This window comes from Acytostelium subglobosum, assembly GCF_000787575.1.
Source record: "Acytostelium subglobosum LB1 DNA, scaffold: scaffold14, whole genome shotgun sequence".
In the NCBI taxonomy this organism is placed as follows: domain Eukaryota; phylum Evosea; class Eumycetozoa; order Acytosteliales; family Acytosteliaceae; genus Acytostelium; species Acytostelium subglobosum.
Window position 1 is genome coordinate 158,379 of NW_012236519.1, and position 25,951 is coordinate 184,329.

Consider the following 25,951-nt stretch of genomic DNA (forward strand, 5'->3'; position numbering starts at 1 on the left):
AAACACTTCATTTGTCTTTGCCTCCAAAGTTGTAATAACAAATACAAATACAAAAAAACAAACGAAACATTAAAATGGATAGCAAAGAATCTGGAAGACATTGGGAGAACAACGCTGAGAACTGGAGTATTTACACGAGGAAGGGATGTGACATTCATCGGGATTATGTCAATACCCCTGGCTTCTTTAGTATTCTACCAGACGTTAAGGGTCTGGTCGGATTGGATGTTGGCTGTGGCGAAGGCCACAACACCCGTCTACTGGTCAATGATCGAGGCGCTAAAATGTCCGCCTGCGACATCGCCCCAACCTTTATAAAGTATGCCAATGACCACGAGCAACAACAGCCGGTCGGCATCGACTACCAGGTGGCCGATGCACAGCAGGTCGACGATCACTACACGGCCGGCTCCTTTGACTTTGTCACCTCGTTCATGTGTTTAATGGACCTGCCCGACCAGCCGCGCGTCTTTGACGCAGTGTACAAGCTGCTCAAGCCGGGTGGTTTCCTCCAGTTCTCCATCATCCATCCTTGTTTCATGTCGTCGCCCAAGTCCCACTTCATCAAGGATGAGAATGGCCTAGAGGTGGAGATGCGCGTGCTCGACTACTTCACCGTCACCAATGGCGAGTACGTCGAGCGCTGGTCATTTGGTATCTCGCGCAAGATGGACCCTAACGTGGAGCCCTTCTCCGTCCCAGTCTTCCATCGACCACTCTCCACGTGGGTGTCCATGATCCTGTCTGCTGGCTTCATCATCGAACAGATGCACGAGCCCAAGGCCACTGACGAAGGCATTGTCAAGCATCCCAGGTTGAAGTACACCCACGACATCTGTCCCATCTTCCTCATCTTTCGCGTAAGGAAGCCCACAACAGACGTCCCAAAGGTAACAAAGTAAATGTTGTTGGATGGATGGATGGGTAGGTTGTGTTGTGGCAACATCCTGCTCTACCCTACCCTTACTTTACTTTTACTTTACTTCTCAAAGTGCTTGTCGAGGTTTGTTAGACACTTGTCGAGTATGTCGAATCCTTGCTTGAGTTCTTGCTCGTTGATGGTTAAGGGAGGGTTTGTGAAGAAGCTGCTCCAGCGAGCGAGGGTGTAGAGTCCATTGCCAACGAGGTCAGCCTTGAAGGCGTTGATGGCTGGGTGGGCTGGTCCATTGTACTCGATGAATGGATCGCCCTTTGAGTTCTTTTGCAGCTCCACAATGCCAAACAGGCCGAGAGCGCGGAAGCCTTTGACTGTTGGGTGGCGACGCTTAAGATCCTTGAGACACTCAATGAGCACGGGCTCCATCTTCCTAACGTTGCCCAGTACGTCAGTCTTGAGGAAATACTGGAGGGCAGCGTAGGCAGATGCCAGGGTGACGGGGTGCGAGTTATAAGTCGATCCAATGCCAATGGGGTTGACGCGGAAGAAGTTGGCCACATGGTCGCGACAGGCCACTGCGCCCAATGGAAGGTAGGCGCCGTTGATACCCTTGGCCATCGTGACAATGTCGGGCACAACGCCCTCGCTGTTCATAAAACCAAACATCTGGCCGGTCCTGCCAAAGCCATTCATGACCTCATCGCACACCATGAGTATTCCGTGTTCGTCGCATATCTGTCTGATGCCCTCAAGGTAGCCGCGGGGTGGCTTGAGGATGCCGTTGGTGCCTGTGACCGGCTCGATGAACAGGGCGGCGATGTTCTTGCCGCCTTCATACATGATGATCTCGCGCAGGTACTGAAGACTGCGCTTGGTGATCTCTGCCTCGTCGTCGCCCCATTTGAACGACACGGGGAAGGGGTCAACAAAGTGAACGACGCCAGATGCAGCCGGCTCGGCAGGCCAGCGACGGGGGTCGCCAGTGAGTGAGATGGCGCCAAGTGTAGCGCCGTGGTAAGAGCGATAGCGCGCAAGGATCTTGTGGCGACCAGTCATTAGTCGGGCCATCCTCATGGCTGTTTCATTTGACTCTGCGCCACCACTCGTGTAGAAGAGGTGTCCGAGGTCACCTGGCAACAGGTCGGCCAACAGCTGCGACAGCTTGGCCTTGGTCTCGGTGACGATGGCACATGGGTATGCGTAGGCGGCCGTACGCAGCTGGTCGTTTACAGCCTTGATGACCTCCTCAGGCACTGTGTGGCCCAGGTTTGAGCACATGGCCTGTGAGTTGAAGTCAATGAACTTCTTTCCATTCTGATCGTAGAAGTATACTCCCTCGCCTTTGGCCATCACCAATGCACTTGCGGAAGCTGGACCAGTTGCATTCCAAGAGAACAACGTATCATTCTTTATCACATCAATGATCTCTTCCTGAGTCATCCTCTTTGACGCCAACTTCTTATGTTTCTCATAGATTGCTGTGTTTGTTTGTCGTTTGATAGAATGTGTGAGTATCAATTATTCGATTGATTGATTGATTGATTGATTGCATACCATTATAATCAGCTGATGTGCTTGGAGATGATGTTGAAAAGTTGTTGTGACCGATCAACTTGTTGAAAGATGCTGAGCCTGAGCCCGTGAGTTGTAATGATGTTGGTAGCACCCTACTTATTATTAGTCTATTTGATAACATATTGTGTATTATTATTATTCCAAAATAAGATTAAGATAAGATGTGTGAACAATGCATTCGACTGCTGTTTTGATAGTGATCAAACACTGCCATGATGGTCAAAAAGTTGCCAAAAATATCTAGATAAAAATTTATTTATTTATTATTTTTTATTATATATATTTGATTATTATTATTTTGGATTAATGAGGTCAGATAAATATGTTATTAAACCTTAAGAATAACTAAAACATTCATTCTGTGTCTTTGATTCTGGAACAAAGTGCAAATCAATCAAAACTGAAGGGACCCATGGGACACAAAAATGGAAGTGGCGTGGACTATGCCACCACGATCTCAAACCAATTTAATGTGTCATCCCCGAACGAAGGTCAGACAGATAGACAGATATACAGATATACAGATATATAAAATGTTAAGATTACAACATATTGTACTATTAGTGGCAACATTGATGATGATGGTGTTGATGCCCATCACACTTACACAGGCATCATCAGTAAACGAACTCCGATTCTTGCCAACATATGACAAGGACATCAAGGGCCAATACACTGGCTACTTGACCGTGGGCACATCTAAGCACTACTTCTTCTGGTTTATCGAGTCGCGCAACAACCCATCAAGCGACCCCGTCGCACTCTTCCTCAATGGTGGACCCGGCTGCAGCAGCATGCTGGGCGCACTCACCGAGAACGGCCCCTTCACCGTCATGAAGGACACCACCGGTGCCAGCGGCCACGACAAGTTCTTCGTCGTCGAGAACCCATACACGTGGGCCAATGTCGCCAGCATGCTCTATCTCGAGTCGCCCGCCGGCGTCGGTTTCTCATACAACACCGACGGCAACTACACCACTGGCGACTTCCAGACCGCGTCCGACAACATGGCTGCGCTCCAAGAGTTCTTCACACTGTTCCCCGAGTTCCGCGCCAACGACCTGTACATCGCTGGTGAGTCATACGCCGGCCACTACGTGCCCCAGCTCGCCGGTCTCATCGTGAGCCAGCAGCCATCGATCGGTCTCAACCTGCGCGGTGTCATGGTGGGCAACCCATCGTTCAACTTCACCGTTGACGCACAGTTCTACCCAACATTCATGGCGTTCCACGCATTGCTCAGCTACAACGACTACATGAACATGTCGTCCATCTGTGGCGGCGTCTTCTACCCTGCGTCATCCGAGTGCCAGGCTGTTCAGAACGAGCTGTTCAACGCCTTCAACCTGATCAACCCATACGACATCTACGAGCCATGCGTTGGCGAGGGACCAGCCTCGGGCGGCTCCTGCTTCACCACCGAGACCGCGCTGCTGGGCAGCTCGCGTCACACCGTCCGCTCATCGCAGGTGTTCATCCCATGTCTGGACGAGAGTGCCATCGAGGGCTACCTTAACCGCGAGGACGTGCAGAAGGCGCTGGGCGTGGAGTCGCACACTGTGCCTTCGGGCCAATGGCAACCATGCTCGCCAATCATCAACTACACACAGATCGTCGAGGATATCCCTCAGATGTATCAATTGTTGATCCACAATGGTCTTCAGGTGCTCGTGTTCTCTGGTGATGTCGACAGTTGTGTTCCATACCTTGGTACATCGCAGGCGGTCGCTCAGCTTGGCTACCCAGTGTCATCGGCGTGGCGTCCATGGATCTTGGTGGACGATCAGAAGTACCAACAGGTTGCTGGCTACGTCGTCTCCTACTCAACAGCCTCTGTCAACAGTGCTGCCACTCTATCATTTGCCACCGTCAAGGGTGCTGGCCACATGGTTAGCTCTTACAAGCCTGCTCAAGCTCTAGCACTCTTCACTCGCTTCGTCACTGGAACACCATTTTGAACTTCCCATCCCATCAATCACCACCACAATGGCATTCAGTCAGTCAACTAGACTGACTGACTTTAAGTTCATTGCTTTCGCTATCTAGCGACACAATTGTACCAAACTCCATCGTAAGTCGACATTAGTAATACATTGTACCGAATTCACTTTGGAATTATCTGTTTGTTTATGTGTGTGTTGTGTTTGTATCTGTGTGTGCTCAAGAGTGAATGAAAGAATGGAATGGATGGATGGTGGTGTGTTGTGTTTGATGCGATGCGATTGAGTAGTGTGGTCGATGTAGAGGGGTGTGTTGTGGTGTTGGATACTTAAAAGGCACATGTAGATTGACGTGTTATACCTTTATAAGGTAAGATTTAAATAACAACACCAGAGTAAGTAAAGTAAAGTGGGTGGTGATTGGATTGGATTGGAGTTGTAGGTGGTGTGTGAGTGTCATACTGACATCTCTGTCTTTATTGAGTGTCTCATTGACAATGAAGGAGTGTGAATGACAATTCAAACAGATACAGATACAGATACACTGGTACAGATAAAGATACAGTCACTTAGATAGAGATAACATATTATTATTATTATCATTATCATTATTTATTATTATTATTATTTGGAAAGATTATTCATTGAAGAGTCAGAGAAGTAGTAAAAAGGATATAGACTTGGACATAGACAATTAGAGAAGAGATGTCCACACAGGAGGACCAATCAGTTCATTCACATTTACATCAGTTTAAGGATGCCGAAAGCTCAAAGATGTCAAATATGAGCGTGGCAACCGAGAATAGACCAATCCAAGAGTTTACTCATATGGATGATAATTACAAGCCATTCAAGTCATCAGGTGCACATGCAGATGCTATGCACTCAAACAATGTACAGTCGACCACATCCAGCAACAATGGTACTGCATTCTCCGAGATGACACAGAGTGGCAAAGCAAAGAAGAGAGCATCATTGAAGGATAAGATTTGGAGTCCAATACTAAGTACAAGAGTTCCATCAGCGCCGGGACCAGAGGAGTTTACCTACGTCAATGGCACGCCAGTCATTGTCGCTCCAGAGATTACCCGACCAACGACCACGAGCACTACGACAACCACCTCCTCAACGGCCGCCCCAATGTCGATGGCCGGTGGCATGGCTGCGGCAACCATGAACAACAGACAAGGCAGACCTGCCTCATCCGCCATGGTCCAACCATCTCCGATGAATCCACACAAGATGAAGGGATATTATGGAATGCAATCCATGATCATGAAGGAGAACAACCCAAACACATCTGATGAGCAGATCCTTCAAGGTATCCGTTGTTGGCAGAACGACGCCAGGCAATATCTTAACAGTGGACAAGGTCATCTTTCCAAAGAGATGGAGCATATCTTGATTTGTGAGACATATTGTAAGTCACCACTCTTCATACCTTGCGTGTTGGAACATTGGATATACTGACCAATCATTCTTTYCCATCAATCATAGTCAACTCCAATGAGCTCAACCTACTCTATAGAGACTTTACAACATTCTCCAATGGATCGGATATTATGAACAAAGAAGGAGTTCCAGAACTTCCTCACAGTGTTCAAGGACAACTCTGCATTGACAATCTCTTTGTTGAATGCCATTGATCAGTATGTATACCAACTTGCCCCACTTTCATACTCCAGCACTTAACAACTAACACATACATACACAACAATCAGGAATGGAGATGGAGACATTGCTTTCCCAGAGTTTGCCTATGCCCTGTCTGTGATGACCAGAGGTTCAAACAAAGAGAAACTAAGATGTATGTTTCCTTTCCACGTTGTCCACACTTTAATTATCCTTCTAACATACTGACTCCTCAATCAATCAATCAGTCACCTTCCAAATATGTGACTTCAACAAGGACAAAGCTGTGTCGAGAGACGAGGTCTACCAGGTTGTTTCCACCATTAGCAAGTTGTTTAGCAACATGCCATTCTCCAAAGGTCGTTTCACCTCACCTCATGAGGTGATTTCTTCGGTGTATGGTGGTGGACTGACACTCAATGGTTCAGGATACCTCAACGAGAAGAATGAGTTGAGCATGGAGGAGTTCATGGAGAGAGGTGTCCTGGATCCCGATCTGCCACGTTGCTTTGGCATGTTTGACTTCTTCTACTACAGGTTCGTCCTTCCCTTTGATGAGATGTTCAAAGATGACCAAGTCAACATCTCTGGAATGGTCACAAAGATCAAGAAGCAGACAGTGCTGGGCATCACATCGGCACATCATAGACGTCTAAAGATAAAGGATGGATTCCTTATTGTGTATAGACACAGTATGGATGGCAAGTTCAAGAAGGCAAAGCGATCGATACTGCTCCCCGGCTCGACGGTCAAGACCATCCTGGACGTCAAGAAGAAGAAGTTGTTCAGCAGCTCCTACAACCAGCTCTACGGCTTCAAGTTTACCAGTGGAGAGTATCAGCGCTACTTCTTTGTCAAGAATGAGCAGGAGTGCAACGACTGGGTCAACGCAATCCGCCACTACACACACCTTGGCTACCGATTCCAATCGTTCGCTCATATCCGTCCCAACAACGAGTGTCAGTGGTTCATCAATGGATGCAACTACTATAAGGATCTGGCGCACTGTCTTGAGCGTGCGCAACACGAGGTGTTCATCACTGGTTGGTGGGTGTGGCCGTACGTCATGCTGGACAGGACTACGCCGGAGCTGATGGAGGAGAGTCGTCTGGACCGTGTACTTACACGATGTGCCAAACGAGGAGTCAAGGTACACATCCTGATGTGGAACGAGACGAACCTGGGCATCCAGCTGGCCACCAAGCATTCTTCCAAGTGGTTCCAAAGCTGCCATCCCAACATTACGGTCATTCGCCATCCCAAGATCTACCCACTCTCCTGGTCGCATCACCAGAAGTGTGTTGTCATTGATCAGGCCATCGGATTCGTCGGTGGTGTCGATATTGCCTTCATGCGTTATGAAGTGGATCATTTCCCTCTGACTGACCTCGACAGCGCTGTGTTCCCAGGCAAGGACTATGGTAACATTTGCTCGCAGGTCACACGTACTGGAGACCCACACGTCGATCAACTTGATCGCCACAACTTCCCAAGAATGCCATGGCACGATGTCCATGTCAAGATTGTAGGACCTTCCGCACGAGACCTTGGCTATAACTTTATCCAGCGATGGAACCATGCCATGAACGCCAGTCGCAGCAACATGTCCAAGGACGTCTTGATGCCAAAGAACTACTTCACAGAGGATAAGGAGGAGGTGCACAAGACTAGCCACTTCAAGAACTTCTACTCCAACATCAACAGGAACTTCAAGCATCTGTCTGGCTATGGCCAGCAGCGTAGGACAGAGTATGTGATGCCGGCCGCCAATCCAAAGATCCGTGCATATGCAGCTCGTCAGGCCAAACAGTACAACAACACAATAGACAACACAATTGGCAATGATGGCGTTCAGATTGCTGACCTATCCAGCGASCCCCCATCGTCGAGCAAGCCGTCCAGGACGACATTGCCACCGACCCAACCATCTCTGATCAGCTGCCATCCTCCTCGCAGAAAACATCTGATGGCTGTGTGGTCCAAGTGCTCAGATCGGCCAGCATGTGGTCGGTTGGCACAGACACTGAGGACTCTTGCTACAAGGCCTACCTCATGACCATCAAGACAGCCAGACACTTTATCTATATACAGAACTTGTTCTTTGTGTCATCATGTGGAGCCAAGCTCCCCAAGAACAGGATTGCCCTCGCTATCCTACAGCGAGTGCGCCAGGCCATCCTTACCAACAGCAACTTCAAGGTGATCATCCTCACCAACATGAACCCTGGTGGAGACATCAATGATGTAGCCTCACGTGTAGTCATTGGCTGGACGCAAAAGACGATCAATCGCGGTGGCCAGTCCATCCTGGAGCTGCTGCACGCCGAGTTCCCAGACGCCGACCTTTCTAGATACTTTGGCATTTTCTCGTTGAGGAAGTGGGAGCAGTGCTTCGACAGGGTCTTCACCGAGCAGATCTACATCCACTCCAAGGTGCTGATTGCAGACGACCGTGTGGCCATCATTGGCAGCTGCAACATCAACGATCGTTCAATGATGGGCGTGCGTGACTCTGAGCTCGCGGCACATGTCTCTGACTCCGCCCTCGTGGAGTCCAGGATGAATGGACAGCGCTACATGGCCGGTCCCTTTGCCCAGACACTGCGCATGAACTTGTGGAAGATCCATTTGGGCATGGACAACACCGACGCCGTCCTTGACCCAATCGAAGCGTTCAATACTGTGTGGAAGAACACTGCCAGGGACAACACCAAGCTGTTCAAGGATGCCTTTGGCGACAAGATACCCGAGAACCAAACAGTGTTGCCAGACATCAATGTGCCACCGACCAAGTTCTTTGCCAGGAATGAAAGAATTGATCAGATCCTGAATCAAGTTCGTGGCTTCATTGTAGAGTATCCACTAGATATGTACAAGGACAGTGATCTCTTGACGACCAACAGGTTCACTCCAGAGCACTATGTGAACACTTCAGTATTTATTTAAATATAATAAAAATAATATAATATAAGTATATTCCAGATATTTTCATTTAGGAAATCCGGGTTGTTTGATTGATTGATTGATTGGTTCGTTGATTGATTGAATGCATGAATTGTGGCGCTCAAATTATCTCAGTTGTTGGGGCATCTGTTGAAAGTGTATACTTTCTGTTTGGTGTTGTTGTTGGGGCTCCAATGTCTCACCTCCCATTCATCCCTTATCAATCAGTCAGGTCTTCCCTTCTCCACTACCATCACATCAAACAATCATTAAACACATTCAAACAAACACACACACCCATGATTATAAGTATCAACAACAAACATATACCAACCCCTCAACTATAAGGGCAGCAGCAACATCATCCTCCACATATCATACTACATATACGCAGCCAACAACACACTCTAACATATATATATACATACACACACATATATATATATTAATTATCTGATGTACTAGCACTCATCATCATCAACAACAACATAGACTAATTAATCAATCAAACAAATCAATCAATCAATCACTCACTCTCTCTGTCTCCGTGTCATACTTCCTCCAAACTATCTATCTTCCTTTGACACGACAAGTTAACTCCAACTCAACTCAACTTAACAACAAACCATCAACAACAGCATTCAATCAAACAATCAATCATTGGACTGATCATCAAATCAAAGACACTGGACTAGATTATAATAGAGATAGTCAAGGGATACAACAACATTGGATGAACAGTGGCGGCACTGCCTCTGGCAACGGCGATGCCAATAATGGCGCCAGTGACTATGCTGCTGTAGCATCATCAGCAATGGCTGGAACAACTACAAACACACCACCAGCAGCACTGATCAGAAGACGGTCAGCAAGTGACCTCGACCAGACATCAACTACCAAGCGCCCATTCCGATTCTATTGGGCCAACGATGAGCACATGTACTGGACACTATTGCTCGACTCTACAAACACAGGTAAGTTATGTTGGTTATGGATGGAGTATGGATTCGTCGCGACGACTAACTCAACCAACTCAATGTTGCCCATATGATGGATAGTGCGTGATATAACTTTGGGACTACAATCCAAGGTACCAACAGGCTTGAACGTATATATATACAAGAGGACAAAGGGAAAGTTTGGCATTACAAAGGACAGACGACTGTCCAATGAGGACAGCATATGGGAGATAGTGGACTCGCGGCGAGCCAACAATAAGTCTGAACCAAACTTTGTTCTCAAGAAGAAGAAAGCATCGTCACTGAACATCGTCTCAGTGCATGCTAAGAAGCAGTCACATCATCATTCACATCACAATGATGGCGAACACAATCATAGTCACAACAACAATAACAACAACAATATCACAGACTCGAGCGGTAGTGCTGCCAGCAGTACCACTCACACACCGCCAATGTACCAGTCGTCACCCGTCCAGCAGCGGCACAATGGTCTGCAGGCTTCACCTGCAGAGCTCGGTCCGCTACCCACGTCGTCGGGGGAGACGACAGACATTCGCCACCCACTTCCCCTTCACTCATCGCTCAGGTCTCCAGCCGTCAAAGCTTTCAAGGAGTTGGTACAAAGTCAACAACATGGTGGTAGTGGCAGTGGCAACAACAGTGGCAGCAACAGCCCACTCAACTCATCGCCTCAACAACAACACTCTCCATCAAAGACTAGGAACGCCCTTGCCAACAACCAGAGCAGTGGCGGGTCGCCAGTGACTGGACGTCCCAGCCCATTCAGCAAGCGCGCAGCAGCACTTGACAGCACATCATCTATGTCATCTGGCGCCAAGATCAAGAGCAACAACAAGGAGAAGGACGTGATGAGATTGATGCGATTCTACTTTGGTGACCTCAGCTCGATCAACTACGTCGATGCCACTGGCGGTCGATTCTTTACTCTGGCGCTCACCAAGGAGACGACAGCACGCGATGTCGGCATCTCAGTTGAACAGAAGTTGCAGTTGCCTCCCAGCTCAATCACAGTGTTCCTCATCCTTCCACTACAGTCCAACGGCTCAAAGATCGAGAGGATGCTTGGCGACGACGAACTGATCATCGACATCAAGGACACGTGGGAGGACCCCGCGCAGACATTCTTCATCGTCAAGGAGGCCGATCAGAAGCCGCCAATCAACAAGCGACTATCCAAACACATCACAGACCTCCAGCAGCACAACATCATTCCCAATGAGTGGCGACGAAGCACTGACTGCATCAGTCTGCGCTTTCCACCCTCGCCCGAGCAGAGTTGGAAGCGTCGCTCTATCCCCATATTCCTTCAGGTGTTGCCCGGCAATGGCAAGGCAGGCGTCGGCCCTTCGCCACTCGGCGGTGACGCAGATGCAAACAATGGCTCAGGCAACACAACACCAGGCGATGTTGTGCCCAAAGGCGACGACGATGGCGATGACGACGACAACTCTGGCATCGACATCAAGGCGCTGATGGGATGGGCGCACCTCATCCCCTCGCAAGACCTCGAGTACATCAAGCGCATTGGGTCGGGCACCTACTCCAAGGTGTACAAAGGACGCTACAACGACAAGTTCGTGGCCATCAAGACACTGCGAGGCAACACGACCCCAGACCAGATTCAATCATTCCGCAAGGAATGCGACATACTCAGCACGATACGATCACCTCACTTGATATCATTCTTTGGATCGTGCATTGAAGACAGTCAGCTGAGCATGGTGGTGGAGTACTGCAGTCGCGGCACACTACACAAGGTGCTCAACACCAGCTTCGACTTTGAATGGGACAAGTGGTTCCGCTGGATGATGCAGGTTGTGGAGGGCGCGCACTACCTTCACAATATGAACCCGCCAACTGTACACCGGGATCTCAAGACACTCAACATCCTCATTTCAGCCGAGTACAATGCCAAGCTGTGCGACTTTGGACTGACGCGCACCATGACAATGACCAACGTCAGCACGCTGGGCATGCTTCGTGGCACGATGGCGTACACCGCGCCAGAGATCTACGATGGCATGCTGTTCAACACCAAGTCAGACGTCTACTCGCTTGGCGTCATCATGTGGGAGTTGGTGCAACGATGCATCACAGGCGTCTATCAACGCCCTTTCCACGACTATCCAATCTCGATGGACATTCAGATCATCATTCTGACTTCAAAGAATAAGGTGAGACCAAAGATCATCGAGACATGTCCACAAGCACTGAGGAATCTGATAGTTCGATGTTGGGATCAAGTGCCAGAGGCGCGTCCAACAACCACAGCAATCTTGGCCGAGCTACATTCACTAAAGATGGCATATGATGAGAACAAACAATCATGGGACGACTTGAGAACCAAGACTGTCAAGCCACCATCAGTAACATCACCAAAGAGAGCAGGAGCAGTAGTAGTGGACAGTAACAGTAACAACAACAACAATAATAATAATAGTAATCAATCAAATGTAAGCAATAGTAGTAGTAAATGTACAGACAAAGACAACAACAACAACAACAGTTTAGGAGATGGATCGACACAACATGTGGATGGTGCATCGTTACCACAACATCAACAACAACAACAACAACAGCCAGTCGATGAGAATGATAACACAAACAATATCATGGATCGTGAAAGGAATGACGCGACCCCAGCAATCATGGACACTGTTGGTGTTCCAACAGCCATACTTACTGAGTGATCCATTGATCAACTTGGCTGGCTTGCTGACTAATAAACATCAAGGCTTCTGGCTTACACTTGTGAGCCATCACAACCCAAGTATGTAAGGTATACTACAATGCCAACAACAAAGACATCAATGTTGTTGGACTCGGTTTAGTTTAATAATATTATATTACAATTAGCTCAATGGGAGCAGACTTGGGAATTGGAGGTTGAGACTCTCGAACTTCTTTTGCATCTGGAGACAATGCATCTTGTCCATGGCGATGCCACGCAGACCTCCAAAGATGTACATGTTTGAGCCAACAAGGTTGCCCGATCCCATATCTCTTGGGAACGGTGCATTCTCGGTCTCGATCTTTGTCCAGCTCATATTGACCGTGTCCAACATGAAAAGATCATTGGTGAGCGTGTCGTCCTTGATCGATTGTCCTCCATACACAAAGAAGAATGGTCCAGCACTGAATCCAGCAGAGAACGTGCACACTGGTGCCGAACCCTTCATGCTGACCTTGGTCCATCGGTTGACCAGCAGGTCGTAGATGTGGATGTCATTGTACTTGCTCTCCCATTGATATCCTGAGCCACCGCCAAACAACAACAGCTTGTTATCGAATGCCACCAACTGATGTCCACACTTGGCTGGGGGCAAGTCACCTGTTGGTGCCAACTTTGTCCATGTGAGTGTGTCGGTGTTCAGACACATGAGGTCGTCGAGGAAGACCAGGTCGTTGTTGGGCTCTTTGTACATGCCGCCATAAACATACATGTGTCGATCAATCACAGCGGCAGCGTGATTGGTGCGTGGCACGGGCACGTCGCCAACGGTGCCAACATAGTCCCATGTTTGAGCCATCGTGTCGTAGACGCACAGGTTGTAGTGCATCTGGAATCCATCGAATCCTCCAAACGTGAATATCTTGTGATCGATGGCTACGGCGGCATGTCTTGCAAACTTGGGCGGGACACCCCTTGTAAGCTGTATCCTCTCAAACTTGCTGGCCACCGTATCAAACCTATATATATCGTTGAACCTCTTCTCTGGCAACTCCTGTCCACCAATATAATAAATATGCTTTCCAATAGCAATACTCGAATGTTGATATCTTGGTGATGGTTTCTCTCCCGTATACTTTATCTCTGTCCATTGTAGGCCATCTATGAGTTTGTAATTGTAAGTTAGTCACTCATTCATATATCTTGAACATTATCATACATACTATCATTCTTTAACAGTGACACCTTCTTTGAGTAGTAGTTCTTCCAACTTGTGATGGGACGACGCTTGAACACTGGTGAGCTACTCCATTTCCTCTTGCAAATTGCCTTCCAAATGGTGTTCTCGCCACAGAACTTGTATAATGTACGATTGACCATCTGAACAGCCACCAGATCAGCTGGATCCAGATGTGATAGAATCCTCAGAGTGACCTCATTTGGTAATTCCAACATGTTGAGTTGATTATGAGTTTGAGTTTGTGATTGAGTTTGTTGTTGTTCGCATCTTTGGTATCCTATTAATTCTGGAAATGATGTTGTGGACTGGCATGACAAGTGTGATAATGATGGCTCAACCCATTTACTTGGCATCTGTATTGTTTGTCCGGACCATATATCCTTTGTTGTCCTGAACATAAAGTGATGATTACTTATACGATATTCCATATTTGTTTGATTGATTGAATAAATATAATAATAATAATATTAATGTACACTTATAAGTATTATTGATTGATTAATAATATAATATAATAATATATGATTGATGTTGGTAAAGTTTGGATTGGATGATGTGTATTATTTGATTGGATCGTGATTTAAATTGGATTGAATGTATTTAATGACATATGACAAAATGGTTTGGTAGATTGAATGAATGAATGAATGAGTATGGCCGGCAGTTGTTCGTTGTTGATTGTCACTAACTCTCTCTCTCTCTTTCTTCTTATATATTTAAGTGTGATCACTGTGTGTGTCTTCTTTGTCCTCCTTTGGTATGTGTTTATTACCAACCCACCCAAAGTATTTATAAACTGATCAACAGACAGGCCAGCCTAGCCTGGCAACAACTTTGATCAAGCTATAGACAACACCACCTTGATTGATTGATGAGGGTGGGAGTGTGGATTGTGTTTGTTTGTTTGTTGACAGGTTATGTGTGTGTTTGTTTGATTGTTTGTTCCTGTGTGTGTGTTAGTTGAGATGATGACAGCTGTTGGAGTGGGAAGTTGTGTGATTGAGAAGTTATGACAACACTTGTGGTCGTTGTGTGTCTGTCTGTTGGAAGTATATAATATATGTGTATGTGTCGGGTTGACAGTAGGTTTGTTGGTTTTAAACTTGCTACTTTGAATGAATGAATGAATAATGCTACAACTACTACTGTAAATTAATATGTATTTGACCTTATCTAAGTTAAACTTATATATAAGTTATAATGTGTATGTGAGATGGGAGGCTATTGGTTGAAGTAAATAATACATGGTGAGTTGGTGGAGCAACAGTAAGTTGATAAACAAATCAGAGTTGCTCCAATTCAAGAACAGCAATCACATGGATGCTTGCCCCCTATGCCCTTGACCCATATTGAAGCCCAAGCCCGAAGCCCCCAGGTGTCCGCACCAACAATGGTGGTGTTCAACTTCCTGCTTTGGTCATAGATGTCGGTTACCTGTGAGACCAAACACTCCCTCAAGCACAAACACCCCTTTGTTGAAATTGAACTGGGTCGCCCAACAATGGTGATCTTAATCCCCTCTTTCAAACACACACACACACACACACACACAGGATGGGTGGATTCCTGGTCATGGATGGTTTGAATGTTGAGTCCGACATGATCAAGTCATAATATCTTATCTTGGAGACATACTTCGATTACTTGTTTTTACGACCTTATTATTACTTATTGTCAAGTCTAAGTTCTGTTTTGAATGAATGGATATCTAAGATGAAAACATTATTGGTTGGTTTGACCTGTTGTAAATTATCTTTGAAATCAGAGAATGTAGTCGAGTAGAGTAATAGTAGTTGTATATATTTCACTTCTTGCAAGAATGAATGTATGACACTTGGTCAAGTGTGAATGAATGAATGAATGATTGAATGAATGAATGAAGACCTCCCACACTTGACCACGACGCACCTTTGAATTGTTCAATTAATTTGTGGTCACCTCAAATGAGTCATCTGTTGGACACACACAACTTCAACATCAACATTGACAAACAAACATAAACATATTTGTATTTATATAGATATATAAAGATATAGATAACTAATGAACTCAAGACCAATGTGGGATAATCCACCAAGATCAATCAATAATAACATCAACAACACTGTTATTGGACAGGGTACAGGCAGCTTGTCATCTAGCACTGGTGACTCGGGTGGTGGCGGCGGCGGCGGAGGAGGCGGTGCAATCAGAAAGGAGATAAGAACATATGAAATAGATATCGACAATAAACTCAGTGCATTGTCATCACTCAATGACAAAGTGTTGAGAGAGAGCAACAATGATACACTAGCCGACAACAAGATAGAGTTTGATGTCCTTACCTCAGAGCTTGACATTAAGTTTAAGAATGTATGTGTAACTAGGTAGTAGTAGTTGCTTCATTCAATCACTCATTCACTCATTCTCATTCATTCAAATGATTAGCTTACAAGATGCAATGAGTTGATGTCTGCAGACCCAAACATCAGCGGATCAATGATACAGCATCATAGAGAACAGCTGGAAAACTACTTAAAAGACTACAGGAAGCTTAAGGTAATGAATCATATGATGAGCATTGGAAGTCAGAGCTCTGGAACTAACATGATCACATAGAAAAACATATCACATACACTAGATCACTTTGAGTTGATGTCTGGATCATCGTAGGTGTCGCTGGGGTCATCGCATCGATTGGCGTTGCACTCTTTCATTCAAGTCCGTGAACATTCCATTCGATCCTAACTTTCATCCATCCATCCACCCATATGCATCAAAATCAGATACAAGAAGGGAGGCGATACAGAGATACCAATGAACAACCTACTTCGTGAACAAGAATCATTACTTAATTCAAACTCTGCCGTTGACTCAATACTAGGGTATGGTGTACAGGTGACCGGTCGTCTGGCCGACTTGACTGGGCAGGCAGGCAACCAAACATCCTAACTCATTCAAATCAAACAATCATTCATTCAACAGACAAGCGAGACAGGCCCACGAGGAACTTGAAAATCAAAGGAGGATACTCAGAGGTACCAGTGGCAAGATCAATACAATGCCAAGTAAGTGTGATTAATTGATTGATTGATCAGTGGATGGATGGATACTTATTAACAAATCACAACACAACCAGACTTGTTCCAAACGATTGACACGGTCACCAATAGGATCAAGAGGATGAAAAATAGGAACCTGATGGTTATTGGAGGTCTGATTGGAGTGTGTATATGTTTCATTATTTATTATTCATTCCTATGATGGCGCCATCCAAACATGATACTCATTAATAAGAAGGATATATAATTACATCAAAACAAACAATAATTATTAATTTATTAATTCATACCGTACATAGATTGATCAATCCGTCTACATTTATTTATTATTAATAATTATTTTATTTTGGTTGTGTGTTAGAATATGCTACCCATTATCAAAAAAAGAAGACTATCTCAGTCTAAGAATTGGTTTGTTGTTTTAACCCTCAAAGCGCGAACTCTCTATCTTCCGCCTGGGTAATGGTGAGATGGTTTGGCTATCCATCTTTGAAGATATATCAACAGCTCCACCTTGATCAAATGTGCTGTGATATCAAGTTGTTGATGTAGTTGTGGACAGATTATCATGGTCATATCCATGACCAGCTGGTGGTGGATCAAGGTACTAGACGGGAGCAGTCATCTTGAATAGCCTGTTGACAGCAAATGCCTTTGTTGTTTTAAAATAATCAACTTGTATATCTAGTTAGTTATAACTCAGCACAGTCCTGGTTCTAAATGTGAGAAGGAATATTGTTCTCGTCGAGCTAGTAATGTCATGACTTCTTCCACCTCTATTCATGATATCTAGTTAGATGGAAGGTAGGACAATTTTAGTTCTATATTAATATTATAGTATTATTATTACTTTAAAAATCTTTAAAAACTCTATGTTCCTTATTTCTTTTCTTAGCTTCTATGTAGTCTACTATTACTATTCCAAATGTTGGAATGGTCAAAAGAGATAAGTAAAGGCAATTGCCAGCAAGTAGGGAGAATCCAAATAATACAACTTTATCAGAGTACAGACTTATTGTATTATTGTTGTATTATTGTTGTCTGTACTCTGATAAGAGATGGAGAAGGTTGAACCAGCAGACTGAGCCACCATTATTGATTGTTATCTCGAAAATTCTCATGATCTTGACAGCGCGAGAAGTATCATCATAGTACCTTAAACACCATGCTTGTAGGATGGCCGTCATAGCCAGAACGAAACCAAAAAAACCTAATATTGTTATATTTTAAATATTAAAAAGTATTATTATTATTGTTATTATAATTCTAAAAAGTATACTTTACTTACCATATAAAATAGATAATACCCAGATGGCAGTGTCCGAATTTAAAACATAAGGTTGCATATTTAAGTATTAGGTAACTATTAATAAAGAAAGTATAAATAAATGAATGAATCAAAGTATGAATCAATGAATGGTATATTGGACCTGGTATTTATATATTTCCACCTACTCTATATCTGAACACCTTTCATTCCCCTGGATCATTGAATTACAATTCCCACTTAATTGTTTTGATCATCAAGCAATTACCACCAACCAAAGACGATCCTTCACACTAAATGGAGAATGATTCTGAGTAAGGTTGTTGAGACCCAAAGTATCCATCTAGAAACGAAACGACACCAAACTACAGATCAATCAATCAATCAATCAATTAATCAACCTCATTCGACACCCTACTAGTGATGCTACTTGAATGTTAAAGCTACCACACTGACTTGGGTGGCAACAGTGAGGATGGAGATGGTCATCAAATGGCAGATCAATCAATCAATCAACTTTATACCACACCCAACTAGTGACACGCAATGTGATGTTCGATGATGGAATATATATATTTATTAAGGGATAGGGGTTGTTATAAACATGGGACGGACGTTGGATTGGTCGATTGTTTGATGCGTTGTGTTGGGAACATCAATGTGTTTAGGCGACGACTCTCTTGACACCTGGAACCTTGGAGAAGAAACGGTTGGCGCCAGAGTGTGGGTGCTGCTTGGCGTAGACCATGGCACCACCGGTGGCGGCCAGACCGACAAAGAGAGCACAACCAACGGCGATCAAAGCAATCTGCCATGGTCTGAACAGTGGGTCGACGTGGATGGCACCCTTCTGGTCACGGTTGGAGAAGTCGTTGTTACGGGTGGACATGAAGTAGAACGAACCGGTTCTGTCCATCTGGTGCACGCCACCGTCAAAGGTGTTGGGGGCGGCGTTGAGGAAGGCGCAGTTCTGTGGGTCCTGCTCGACTTGGTCCTTGTTGCCGTTGTTCTTGGCGTAGAGGTCGGCGTACGAGAGACAGCCCTTCTGGTCGAGGGTGGCGAAACGCTTGCGGACGTCCGAGTTGGTGAACAGGGCGTTGTCTCCGTTGTAGTCGGTGTCGTTGAATGGCTTGCCCTCGTTGAGCGAGTGGATCTGGACGATGTTGGAGCGGTCGAGCTGGTCACGGCCGTTGCCAGTGTTTCCGGCTGGGTTGTGGTCGCAGCCAGTCCACTGGAAGTGAACGTGCTCGTTGATCTTCATGTGCAGCTGGTTTGGAGTGAACTGGTACTCCATGGCGGGGTACACCTGGACGATGTTGCCACGCTTGCCCTTGACCAAAAGGTTCCAGATCTTGGCGTTCTTGAGCTCTGGGGTACGGGCAATGATGGAGAAGGTGTGCGAACGGTCCTGGAAGGTACGGCCGTACTGGTTCTCGTTGATGTTGAGGGTGACGTTGTCGCCGGCGACCTGGACGGTTGGGTCAGTGCGGATTGGCGAGTTCTGGCCATTGTCGCCACTGTCGAGGGCGGACTTGCCGTAGCCCTTGATCTCAGCAGACGAGATGTTGTAACGCAGACGGAGCACACAGCGGCAGTTGCCGGCGGAGATGCATGGCTCCATTCCCTGATGTGGGAGCGACCAGTTGTAGGAGTTGTACTTGCCCGGTGACTGGGAGAGACCGAGATGGTTGACGTGGTTCCACTCGGCGCGGATGCACTCTGGGGCGCTGATACCCCAGGCCTTCTGCTCGGTCCAAACTCCACCTTGCTCAGTGCACTTGGATTGGCCGACGGGGGCAAGCTTGGTGGTGTCGGGCATCACACAGTACCACTTGGACTTGACGTTCTGGGACTCACCTTGGTAGATGTGGCAGTCGTCAGTGTTGCCAGTGAAGACGGCAATATCCTTCCATGGGGATGGGGCCCAGTATGGGTAGTAGTCGCGCTCCTCTGGGCACTCAAAACCGTATTGGGTGGTGCCTGGCTGCTGGCGGGTAGAGCGGGCAGAGTTGCCTGGGTTCTGGTTGGCGGTGAACAGTCCCTTGTTTCTCTCACGGAAGGTGCAGTTCTGGTAGTAGTAGTAGGACTCGTGCATGCCGAACTGGAGCTCGCTGTTGTCGAGAGTGCCGACCTGGTTGATGTCGTTGGGGATGGTGGTGGTGGTGGTACCGTCACGCACCTGCACGGTGGAGTCGTCGGCGGTGCTACCGCACATGTACTGGAGGATGATGTTGCACGATGTCTGGTCGTTGCCACAGCCGTGCTGGTTGGTCCACTCGATTGGCAAGTAGGACTTCTCGTACCATCTGAGGATGCCACCGCGGCAGTAGCCTCCCTTGGCGTTGTTCTGTGAGTTGAACAGACGATTGTCGTTGTTTCTGTTGGTGCTCTCCTCTTGGTTTCTGTCGTTTGAGCCTGGTGGCGAGTGCATGTACACATCGGCCATGGCGATGGCAGTCATCATTGCCAACAACACTACAATGTATCTCAATTGCATGATGTGATTGTTTGTTATTTCCAGAGACTATGTAATATTATTGATTGATTGGATTTGATTGAAAGTGATTGATTGGATGAATGAGTGAGTGAGGGTTGGGGTTGGGGAGAGAGGGGAGAAAAGGGGGCGAAGAATGAGTTAGTGTGACTGGTCAATTGATCGATTGATCATGCAAACATATTAATTATGTTTAACATTGTTTGGTTGATTGTTTGAATGATCACATACATTAAGTCGATTTCTGGTCGATCAATATAAATTTAGAATTACAAATGAATGAGTATGGATATAAAGAAGGAGTGTTGGTTATATTACAAAATAAATATAGTTACAAAGATTGTTGACAACTCGCTGATACTCCTAACAGATAGCTGTATGTGTGTGTATATGTATAAATGTGATTATTTGTTATATATATAACAAAAGGTGGTTGTGACAAATTGTGAACTGTATGACTGTCCAACTAATGTTTCTGCCCTTCCATTTTAATTCACCAACTCTCCTCACAAACATTGTTTGGATGTTGTTGACAACAGCAAGGCCATCCAACCACACCTATAGACCTGCCGAAGCGAACACACGGCAGAGAGCGCCACCACACACATCACATCATTCACTTTTCACATCAAGAGTATTATTTTAAAATGAAAAACGGAGTTGGACTTGTCGCAAAACAGGAGGTCTCAGCCCAACATGTGTTAACGCGACACACTGCATGGGTTTGAAAATCATTCAGTTGGATTCAAAATTAAGATATGATGTCGTGTCAACAGTAGGGGGTGGTCCCACTCCCATCACAAGCAATGCTGATGGTCTGAGAAACTTGCGATTAGTCAAAACGTGTGAGTATGTGGCCAGCCAGTCCTAATCACCTCATCCCTTTAAGGTGTTCTGCGCGTTGTCACCATCAGTTCCACAGGGTGTTTGATGGTCGACCAGATTTTAAAATGCGTATGAACTGATCGATAAGTGCTGCAAATACCATCATTGACCGATTGTTCAGTATCTGGGCCATCACTTCTATCACATCATTAAAAATATGGATTCGGAAACAGTGTTATTGGTTGATTGATTGTTTAGGTTATTGTTTGCGTATTACATAAGATGTCGTCGACAGCGTATTGGGCTACTTTGCTGCCCCACCTTATTGGTATCCGACGGAGCTGGAACCGATCAGCCATCCCATCCACACACTCAACAACAATGATAAATGCGCGCAATACGACAATGACAAGTCAGCATGTCATTACCCATTGATGGTGTTGTTGTCATTCAGGTGTTTATTGGATTGGTTGTCCAACCAGCACAGGATGTGTAGCGCGACAGGGGTACAAGCATGGGTACAGGTGCAAAGGGGCATGATGTCAAACGACCCACCGCCACCTTAGAACTCGTAGTCCTGATCCACATCCTCAGCCCAAGGGAACTTCTCTCGGAGCGACTTGGAGAAGACCTTCTCGATGGGCACACCAGCCTTCTTGCACCAGGCGGCACTGATACGTGGATCAAGGTAGTTGATCTTGGATGTGCCCAGCGCAACGGTGGACGTCTCATTCTTGCCAGTCTTGAGGATGTCATTCTTCTTGATGGTCTGTTTCAACTTCTCTATCTTGTCCAACAGCTTGTCCACATTGTCTGGACGCTTCCTGGATCGCTCAAACTTGGTCTCCACCTCCTCCTTGATCTCACTCTCCTTCTTGTCCTCGTCCTTGTTGGTGTCAATAGCCTTCTGCTTCATGTCCTTCAATCTCTGCTTCTCGCGCTCCTGTATCTCTGCCGCTCTCTCCTTTGTCAGTGCCTTGCCCTGCTTCTTGCTTAACTTGTGGAGGTCATTCTTGCACAATGACTTCAAGTCCTTCAACTCTTGTATCTGGTTTGATTGATTGTGATTGATTGATTGAGTGAGTGAGTGAGTCGAATGTATGAATGAATGAATGAAACATACCTTGTCATCAATCTTGCCAATGACTGTGGCATGACTCTTGGGTGCAGCACGTTGATGGTTACAGAGGATGGCTACGGCAGTATTACAACGAGTGAAGAAGAGCATCTTCTCCTCGACGGTCTCAAGGTCGTCGGGCATCTTGGCCAGCTCCTCCTGCAGTGTAATGGAGGCGTTGTAGGTACGGAACACCTTGGCGCTCAGACCCTTCATCTGTGTCTTGAGATGGGAGTTGAGCTTGCCCACAGAGATCTCGTCGAACAGGTTCTGGTCTGGCTTCTTGTTCTTCTTGCCGTTCTTGAGGAACGACTTGAGTCGCTTGTAGACGGCGGGATCAATCTGCACGGTGTTGAAGTATCGCATCGAGTCCTTGCCCAAGAAGTCCAGTGTGATTGTGTTCTCCTCGTCCTCGGGGAATTGGATGTGCTCGACACGAAGCGAGCAACAGCCGACAGTGTCGGCCTCGTCCTCGCCCTTCTCATTGCCGACACGCAGCGCCAGCTTGTCGATGAGGTAGAGAGCGACGGCCAGCTGACACTCCTCGGGGTCGGACGACGAGAGCTTCTTCCTGTAGTTCTTGCGGATACCATCGATGCAGCCCTTGAGCTTGCGTGCCGTCTCGAACTTCTTCATGTCGGCCTGGCCCTTGAGCTTGGAGCTGGCGGACAGCCACACGTACTTGAAGCCGTCGTTGACGTTCTCACGCCAGAAGGCCAGCCACGTGACCTTGTTGTTGTGAACAATCTGCTTCCAGTTGTGGCCGGGGATGGGCGAGGGTGGCACCGTCTCATTCTTGCCAATGTTGATTGTGACGTCCGACGGGTAGATGCGGGTCTTGAGCATGCCGGTCTTGGGATGCGCGCCACGGCCCAGGAACAGTCCGGGCGGCTCGACCAAGTAGTTGCCAATCTTTTGCTTGTGGCCGTCCATCAGCGCGTATCCGTGTATCTTCTTGACCCTCTCTTTCTCGTCCTTCTCGACCTGCTTCTCCTCGGCCGTTCTGTTCAGCCTGGTCTCCTTCCTGTCGGCCAAGAACTTGTGGATGTGAGAGAAGTCCAGATTGTCAAAGTCGGTGACCAGCTTCTTCTGCGCGCTCGACAGCAGTCGCTTGAACTCTGTGAAGAAGTTCTTTCGGAATATCTCCTTCTTGACGTGGTCGGTCTCGAGGTAGGTCGCGTAGAAGGTGGCCACCTCCTCTTGCTCGGGCGTTAGGTCGAGCGCCTTGCCCTTGTAGTACAGCTTGATGCCGTGTGGTACGTAGGCGGGCGGGAACACGGGACCGTTGTGAGTGAGCGTCTTCCACTTTACTCCGTTGGGATGTGGCTTCTCGAGCCACCACTTGTATACCTCCTCCTCGGACTGCTCCGACTCGTCCTCCTTCTCCTCATCGTTCTCCTCCTCCTCGCCATCGTCCTCCTCTCCTTCGCCACGCTTCCTCTTCTTGGCGGGCTCCTTCTTGACCGCAGCCTTCTTCTTTGTTGGTGTCTTCTTTGGGGTAGGGACCTTCTTGGTTGGGGCCTTCTTTGTGGAGACGGTCTCCTTCTTGACTGAAGCCTCCTTCTTGACTGGGGTAGCGTCCTTCTTCTTCTTGGCGACCTCCTCCCCGCTGCTGCTGTCAGAGTCGCTGTCCGAGTCACTGTCCGAGTCGCTGTCGTCGCTGCTTGAGTCTGAGGACTCATCCTTCTTCTTGGTGACCTTCTTGGCAGGTGCAGGCTTCTTCTTGGCAGGTGTGGGCACCTCCTTCTTTGGAGTGGCGGTGGCAGCAGCCTTCTTGGGTGCGGCAGCCGGTGCCTTCTTTACTGGAGTCTTCTTCCTCTTGTTATCCTCCTCGCTGCTGCTGTCGTCACTCGAGTCGTCGCTTGATGAATAGCTGCTGTCAGAGTCATCGCTGCTGCTGTCACTTGAGTCGTCGCTGCTTGAATCGTCCTTCTTGGCCTTCTTGTTTGGGGTCTTCTTGGCACTGCCATTGGTGGCGGTGGATGTGCGTGTGCTACTTGTGGAGGTAGTCGTTGTTGTAGTTGAAGTGGTGGATGTCTTGGCCGTTGCGAATCCATTTGGTCTGCTATTGCCATTGACGTTGCCATTGACATTGACATTGCCATTCTCTTTAGAAGAGGGTGTTGATATAGTTGGTGTTGTTGATGTCGATGAGTTATTGGCACCGGCCTCATCTGTAAATACACCAACAATTGGTTGTCTATTATCCTCAACCTTCTTCAAAGGTGTTGACTGTGCCGTCGTATTCCTCTGCTTCTTCACTGGTGGCAGATCCTCATCACTATCACCAGTGGTCATCATATCAGTATGATCATTCTCACCCAATACCATTGGTTTGCTCTATTCATTCATTGTATATTTGTTGTTCATGTTAGTTCATGGTTCCAACTCAACTCCTTGATTGATGACGTAACGAGACACACAACAATAACAATGTTGCTGTTGAAGTTGCGCTCAGCTCAACTTACCATTTTCAATTTTCCGAGAACGACAATGACTTTGTTTGTTCAAGTCGAAAGTTCAAATAGTTTGAAGTAATAATAATATAATATATGTAATAATAATGAATAACCAACAACTAATGAAAAATAATAATAATAATAATAGTATGTTATATATATGTATGAGTGAGGATGAATGATTGCACCAAGTTAAACAAATGCTGAGGGCATTGTTCAAGTCAGTCAGTTGAAAACAACCAACACACTCGCCCACATACAATTTTTGGACTTGTTTGTTTTTAAAAATTTATTAGTACGAGGTGGTGAGTGAGAGAAGAGGCAGAGTCCAACTTGACTTGGTCGTTTGGGGTGCTTGACTCACTCAATCTCTCACTCTTCATCATAGTTTCAAACAAACATACCCCCTTTGGCGCCAGAATGCTACCGCCACGTTTGCAATTCAAGATTCAACCGTCGATTGGTCGTTGGTTTGAACATTGATTGATTGATTGAATGTAATAATATCAGTAAACTGATGAACTTCATCAACTTGTTTGGAAAACTTATTTGTTTGATTGGTTTGGACCAATCAAACAACCAGGGGACAAGCCAATTCGAATTTAGTTGTTGATTTGATAAAGTGAGTGTTCCCTCATAATCATTATCATTCTGTTGGCCCCAACATACAGACAATCAAACAATACTTCATTCAATCTTACATTCAAACAACCAACAAACAAAGATGTGGACACCACTCAATGTGATGACTGTTGAGGAGCTGATATCTCTTATAATATTTGTACATATTATTGGTGTTGTAAGTTGTCTTATTGTTGAATGACACTGGAATAGTGAGCAAGAGGACAGCCATTCACTCACAATATCGCCATGCAATCATTATTATC

The 25,951-nt window shown here is 46.4% G+C and overlaps 8 protein-coding genes across 8 annotated transcripts; 4 read left to right on the forward strand and 4 right to left on the reverse strand.

The window, feature by feature from the left end:
* Positions 1 to 74: 74 nt before the first annotated feature.
* Positions 75 to 902, forward strand: SAMD00019534_070660 (hypothetical protein; the record flags this gene model as incomplete). The annotated part of the gene is made up of 1 exon (XM_012897473.1): positions 75 to 902. One exon carries the CDS (start codon positions 75 to 77, stop codon positions 900 to 902), a length of 828 nt encoding a protein of 275 aa, XP_012752927.1.
* Positions 903 to 979: 77 nt separating this feature from the next.
* On the reverse strand, positions 980 to 2,573 carry SAMD00019534_070670 (hypothetical protein; the record flags this gene model as incomplete). The annotated part of the gene is made up of 2 exons (XM_012897474.1): positions 980 to 2,355; positions 2,432 to 2,573. The coding sequence occupies 2 exons, from the start codon at positions 2,571 to 2,573 to the stop codon at positions 980 to 982; spliced, it is 1,518 nt and encodes a 505-aa protein (XP_012752928.1).
* Positions 2,574 to 2,985: 412 nt separating this feature from the next.
* Positions 2,986 to 4,407, forward strand: SAMD00019534_070680 (hypothetical protein; the record flags this gene model as incomplete). The annotated part of the gene is made up of 1 exon (XM_012897475.1): positions 2,986 to 4,407. A coding segment is annotated over one exon (1,422 nt), but the record flags the coding sequence as incomplete, so codon positions are not given.
* A 5,215-nt stretch (positions 4,408 to 9,622) lies between these two features.
* Positions 9,623 to 12,634, forward strand: SAMD00019534_070690 (hypothetical protein; the record flags this gene model as incomplete). The annotated part of the gene is made up of 2 exons (XM_012897476.1): positions 9,623 to 9,941; positions 10,026 to 12,634. Coding segments are annotated over 2 exons (2,928 nt in total), but the record flags the coding sequence as incomplete, so codon positions are not given.
* A 186-nt stretch (positions 12,635 to 12,820) lies between these two features.
* Positions 12,821 to 14,109, reverse strand: SAMD00019534_070700 (hypothetical protein; the record flags this gene model as incomplete). Its single annotated transcript, XM_012897477.1, has 2 exons — positions 12,821 to 13,782; positions 13,845 to 14,109. Coding segments are annotated over 2 exons (1,227 nt in total), but the record flags the coding sequence as incomplete, so codon positions are not given.
* A 1,792-nt stretch (positions 14,110 to 15,901) lies between these two features.
* Positions 15,902 to 17,095, forward strand: SAMD00019534_070710 (hypothetical protein; the record flags this gene model as incomplete). The annotated part of the gene is made up of 4 exons (XM_012897478.1): positions 15,902 to 16,216; positions 16,628 to 16,725; positions 16,826 to 16,908; positions 16,980 to 17,095. Coding segments are annotated over 4 exons (612 nt in total), but the record flags the coding sequence as incomplete, so codon positions are not given.
* Positions 17,096 to 18,833: 1,738 nt separating this feature from the next.
* Positions 18,834 to 20,666, reverse strand: SAMD00019534_070720 (hypothetical protein; the record flags this gene model as incomplete). The annotated part of the gene is made up of 1 exon (XM_012897479.1): positions 18,834 to 20,666. The coding sequence occupies one exon, from the start codon at positions 20,664 to 20,666 to the stop codon at positions 18,834 to 18,836; it is 1,833 nt and encodes a 610-aa protein (XP_012752933.1).
* A 1,384-nt stretch (positions 20,667 to 22,050) lies between these two features.
* Positions 22,051 to 24,906, reverse strand: SAMD00019534_070730 (hypothetical protein; the record flags this gene model as incomplete). The annotated part of the gene is made up of 2 exons (XM_012897480.1): positions 22,051 to 22,536; positions 22,612 to 24,906. 2 exons carry the CDS (start codon positions 24,904 to 24,906, stop codon positions 22,051 to 22,053), a joined length of 2,781 nt encoding a protein of 926 aa, XP_012752934.1.
* Between the last annotated feature and the right edge of the window lie 1,045 nt (positions 24,907 to 25,951).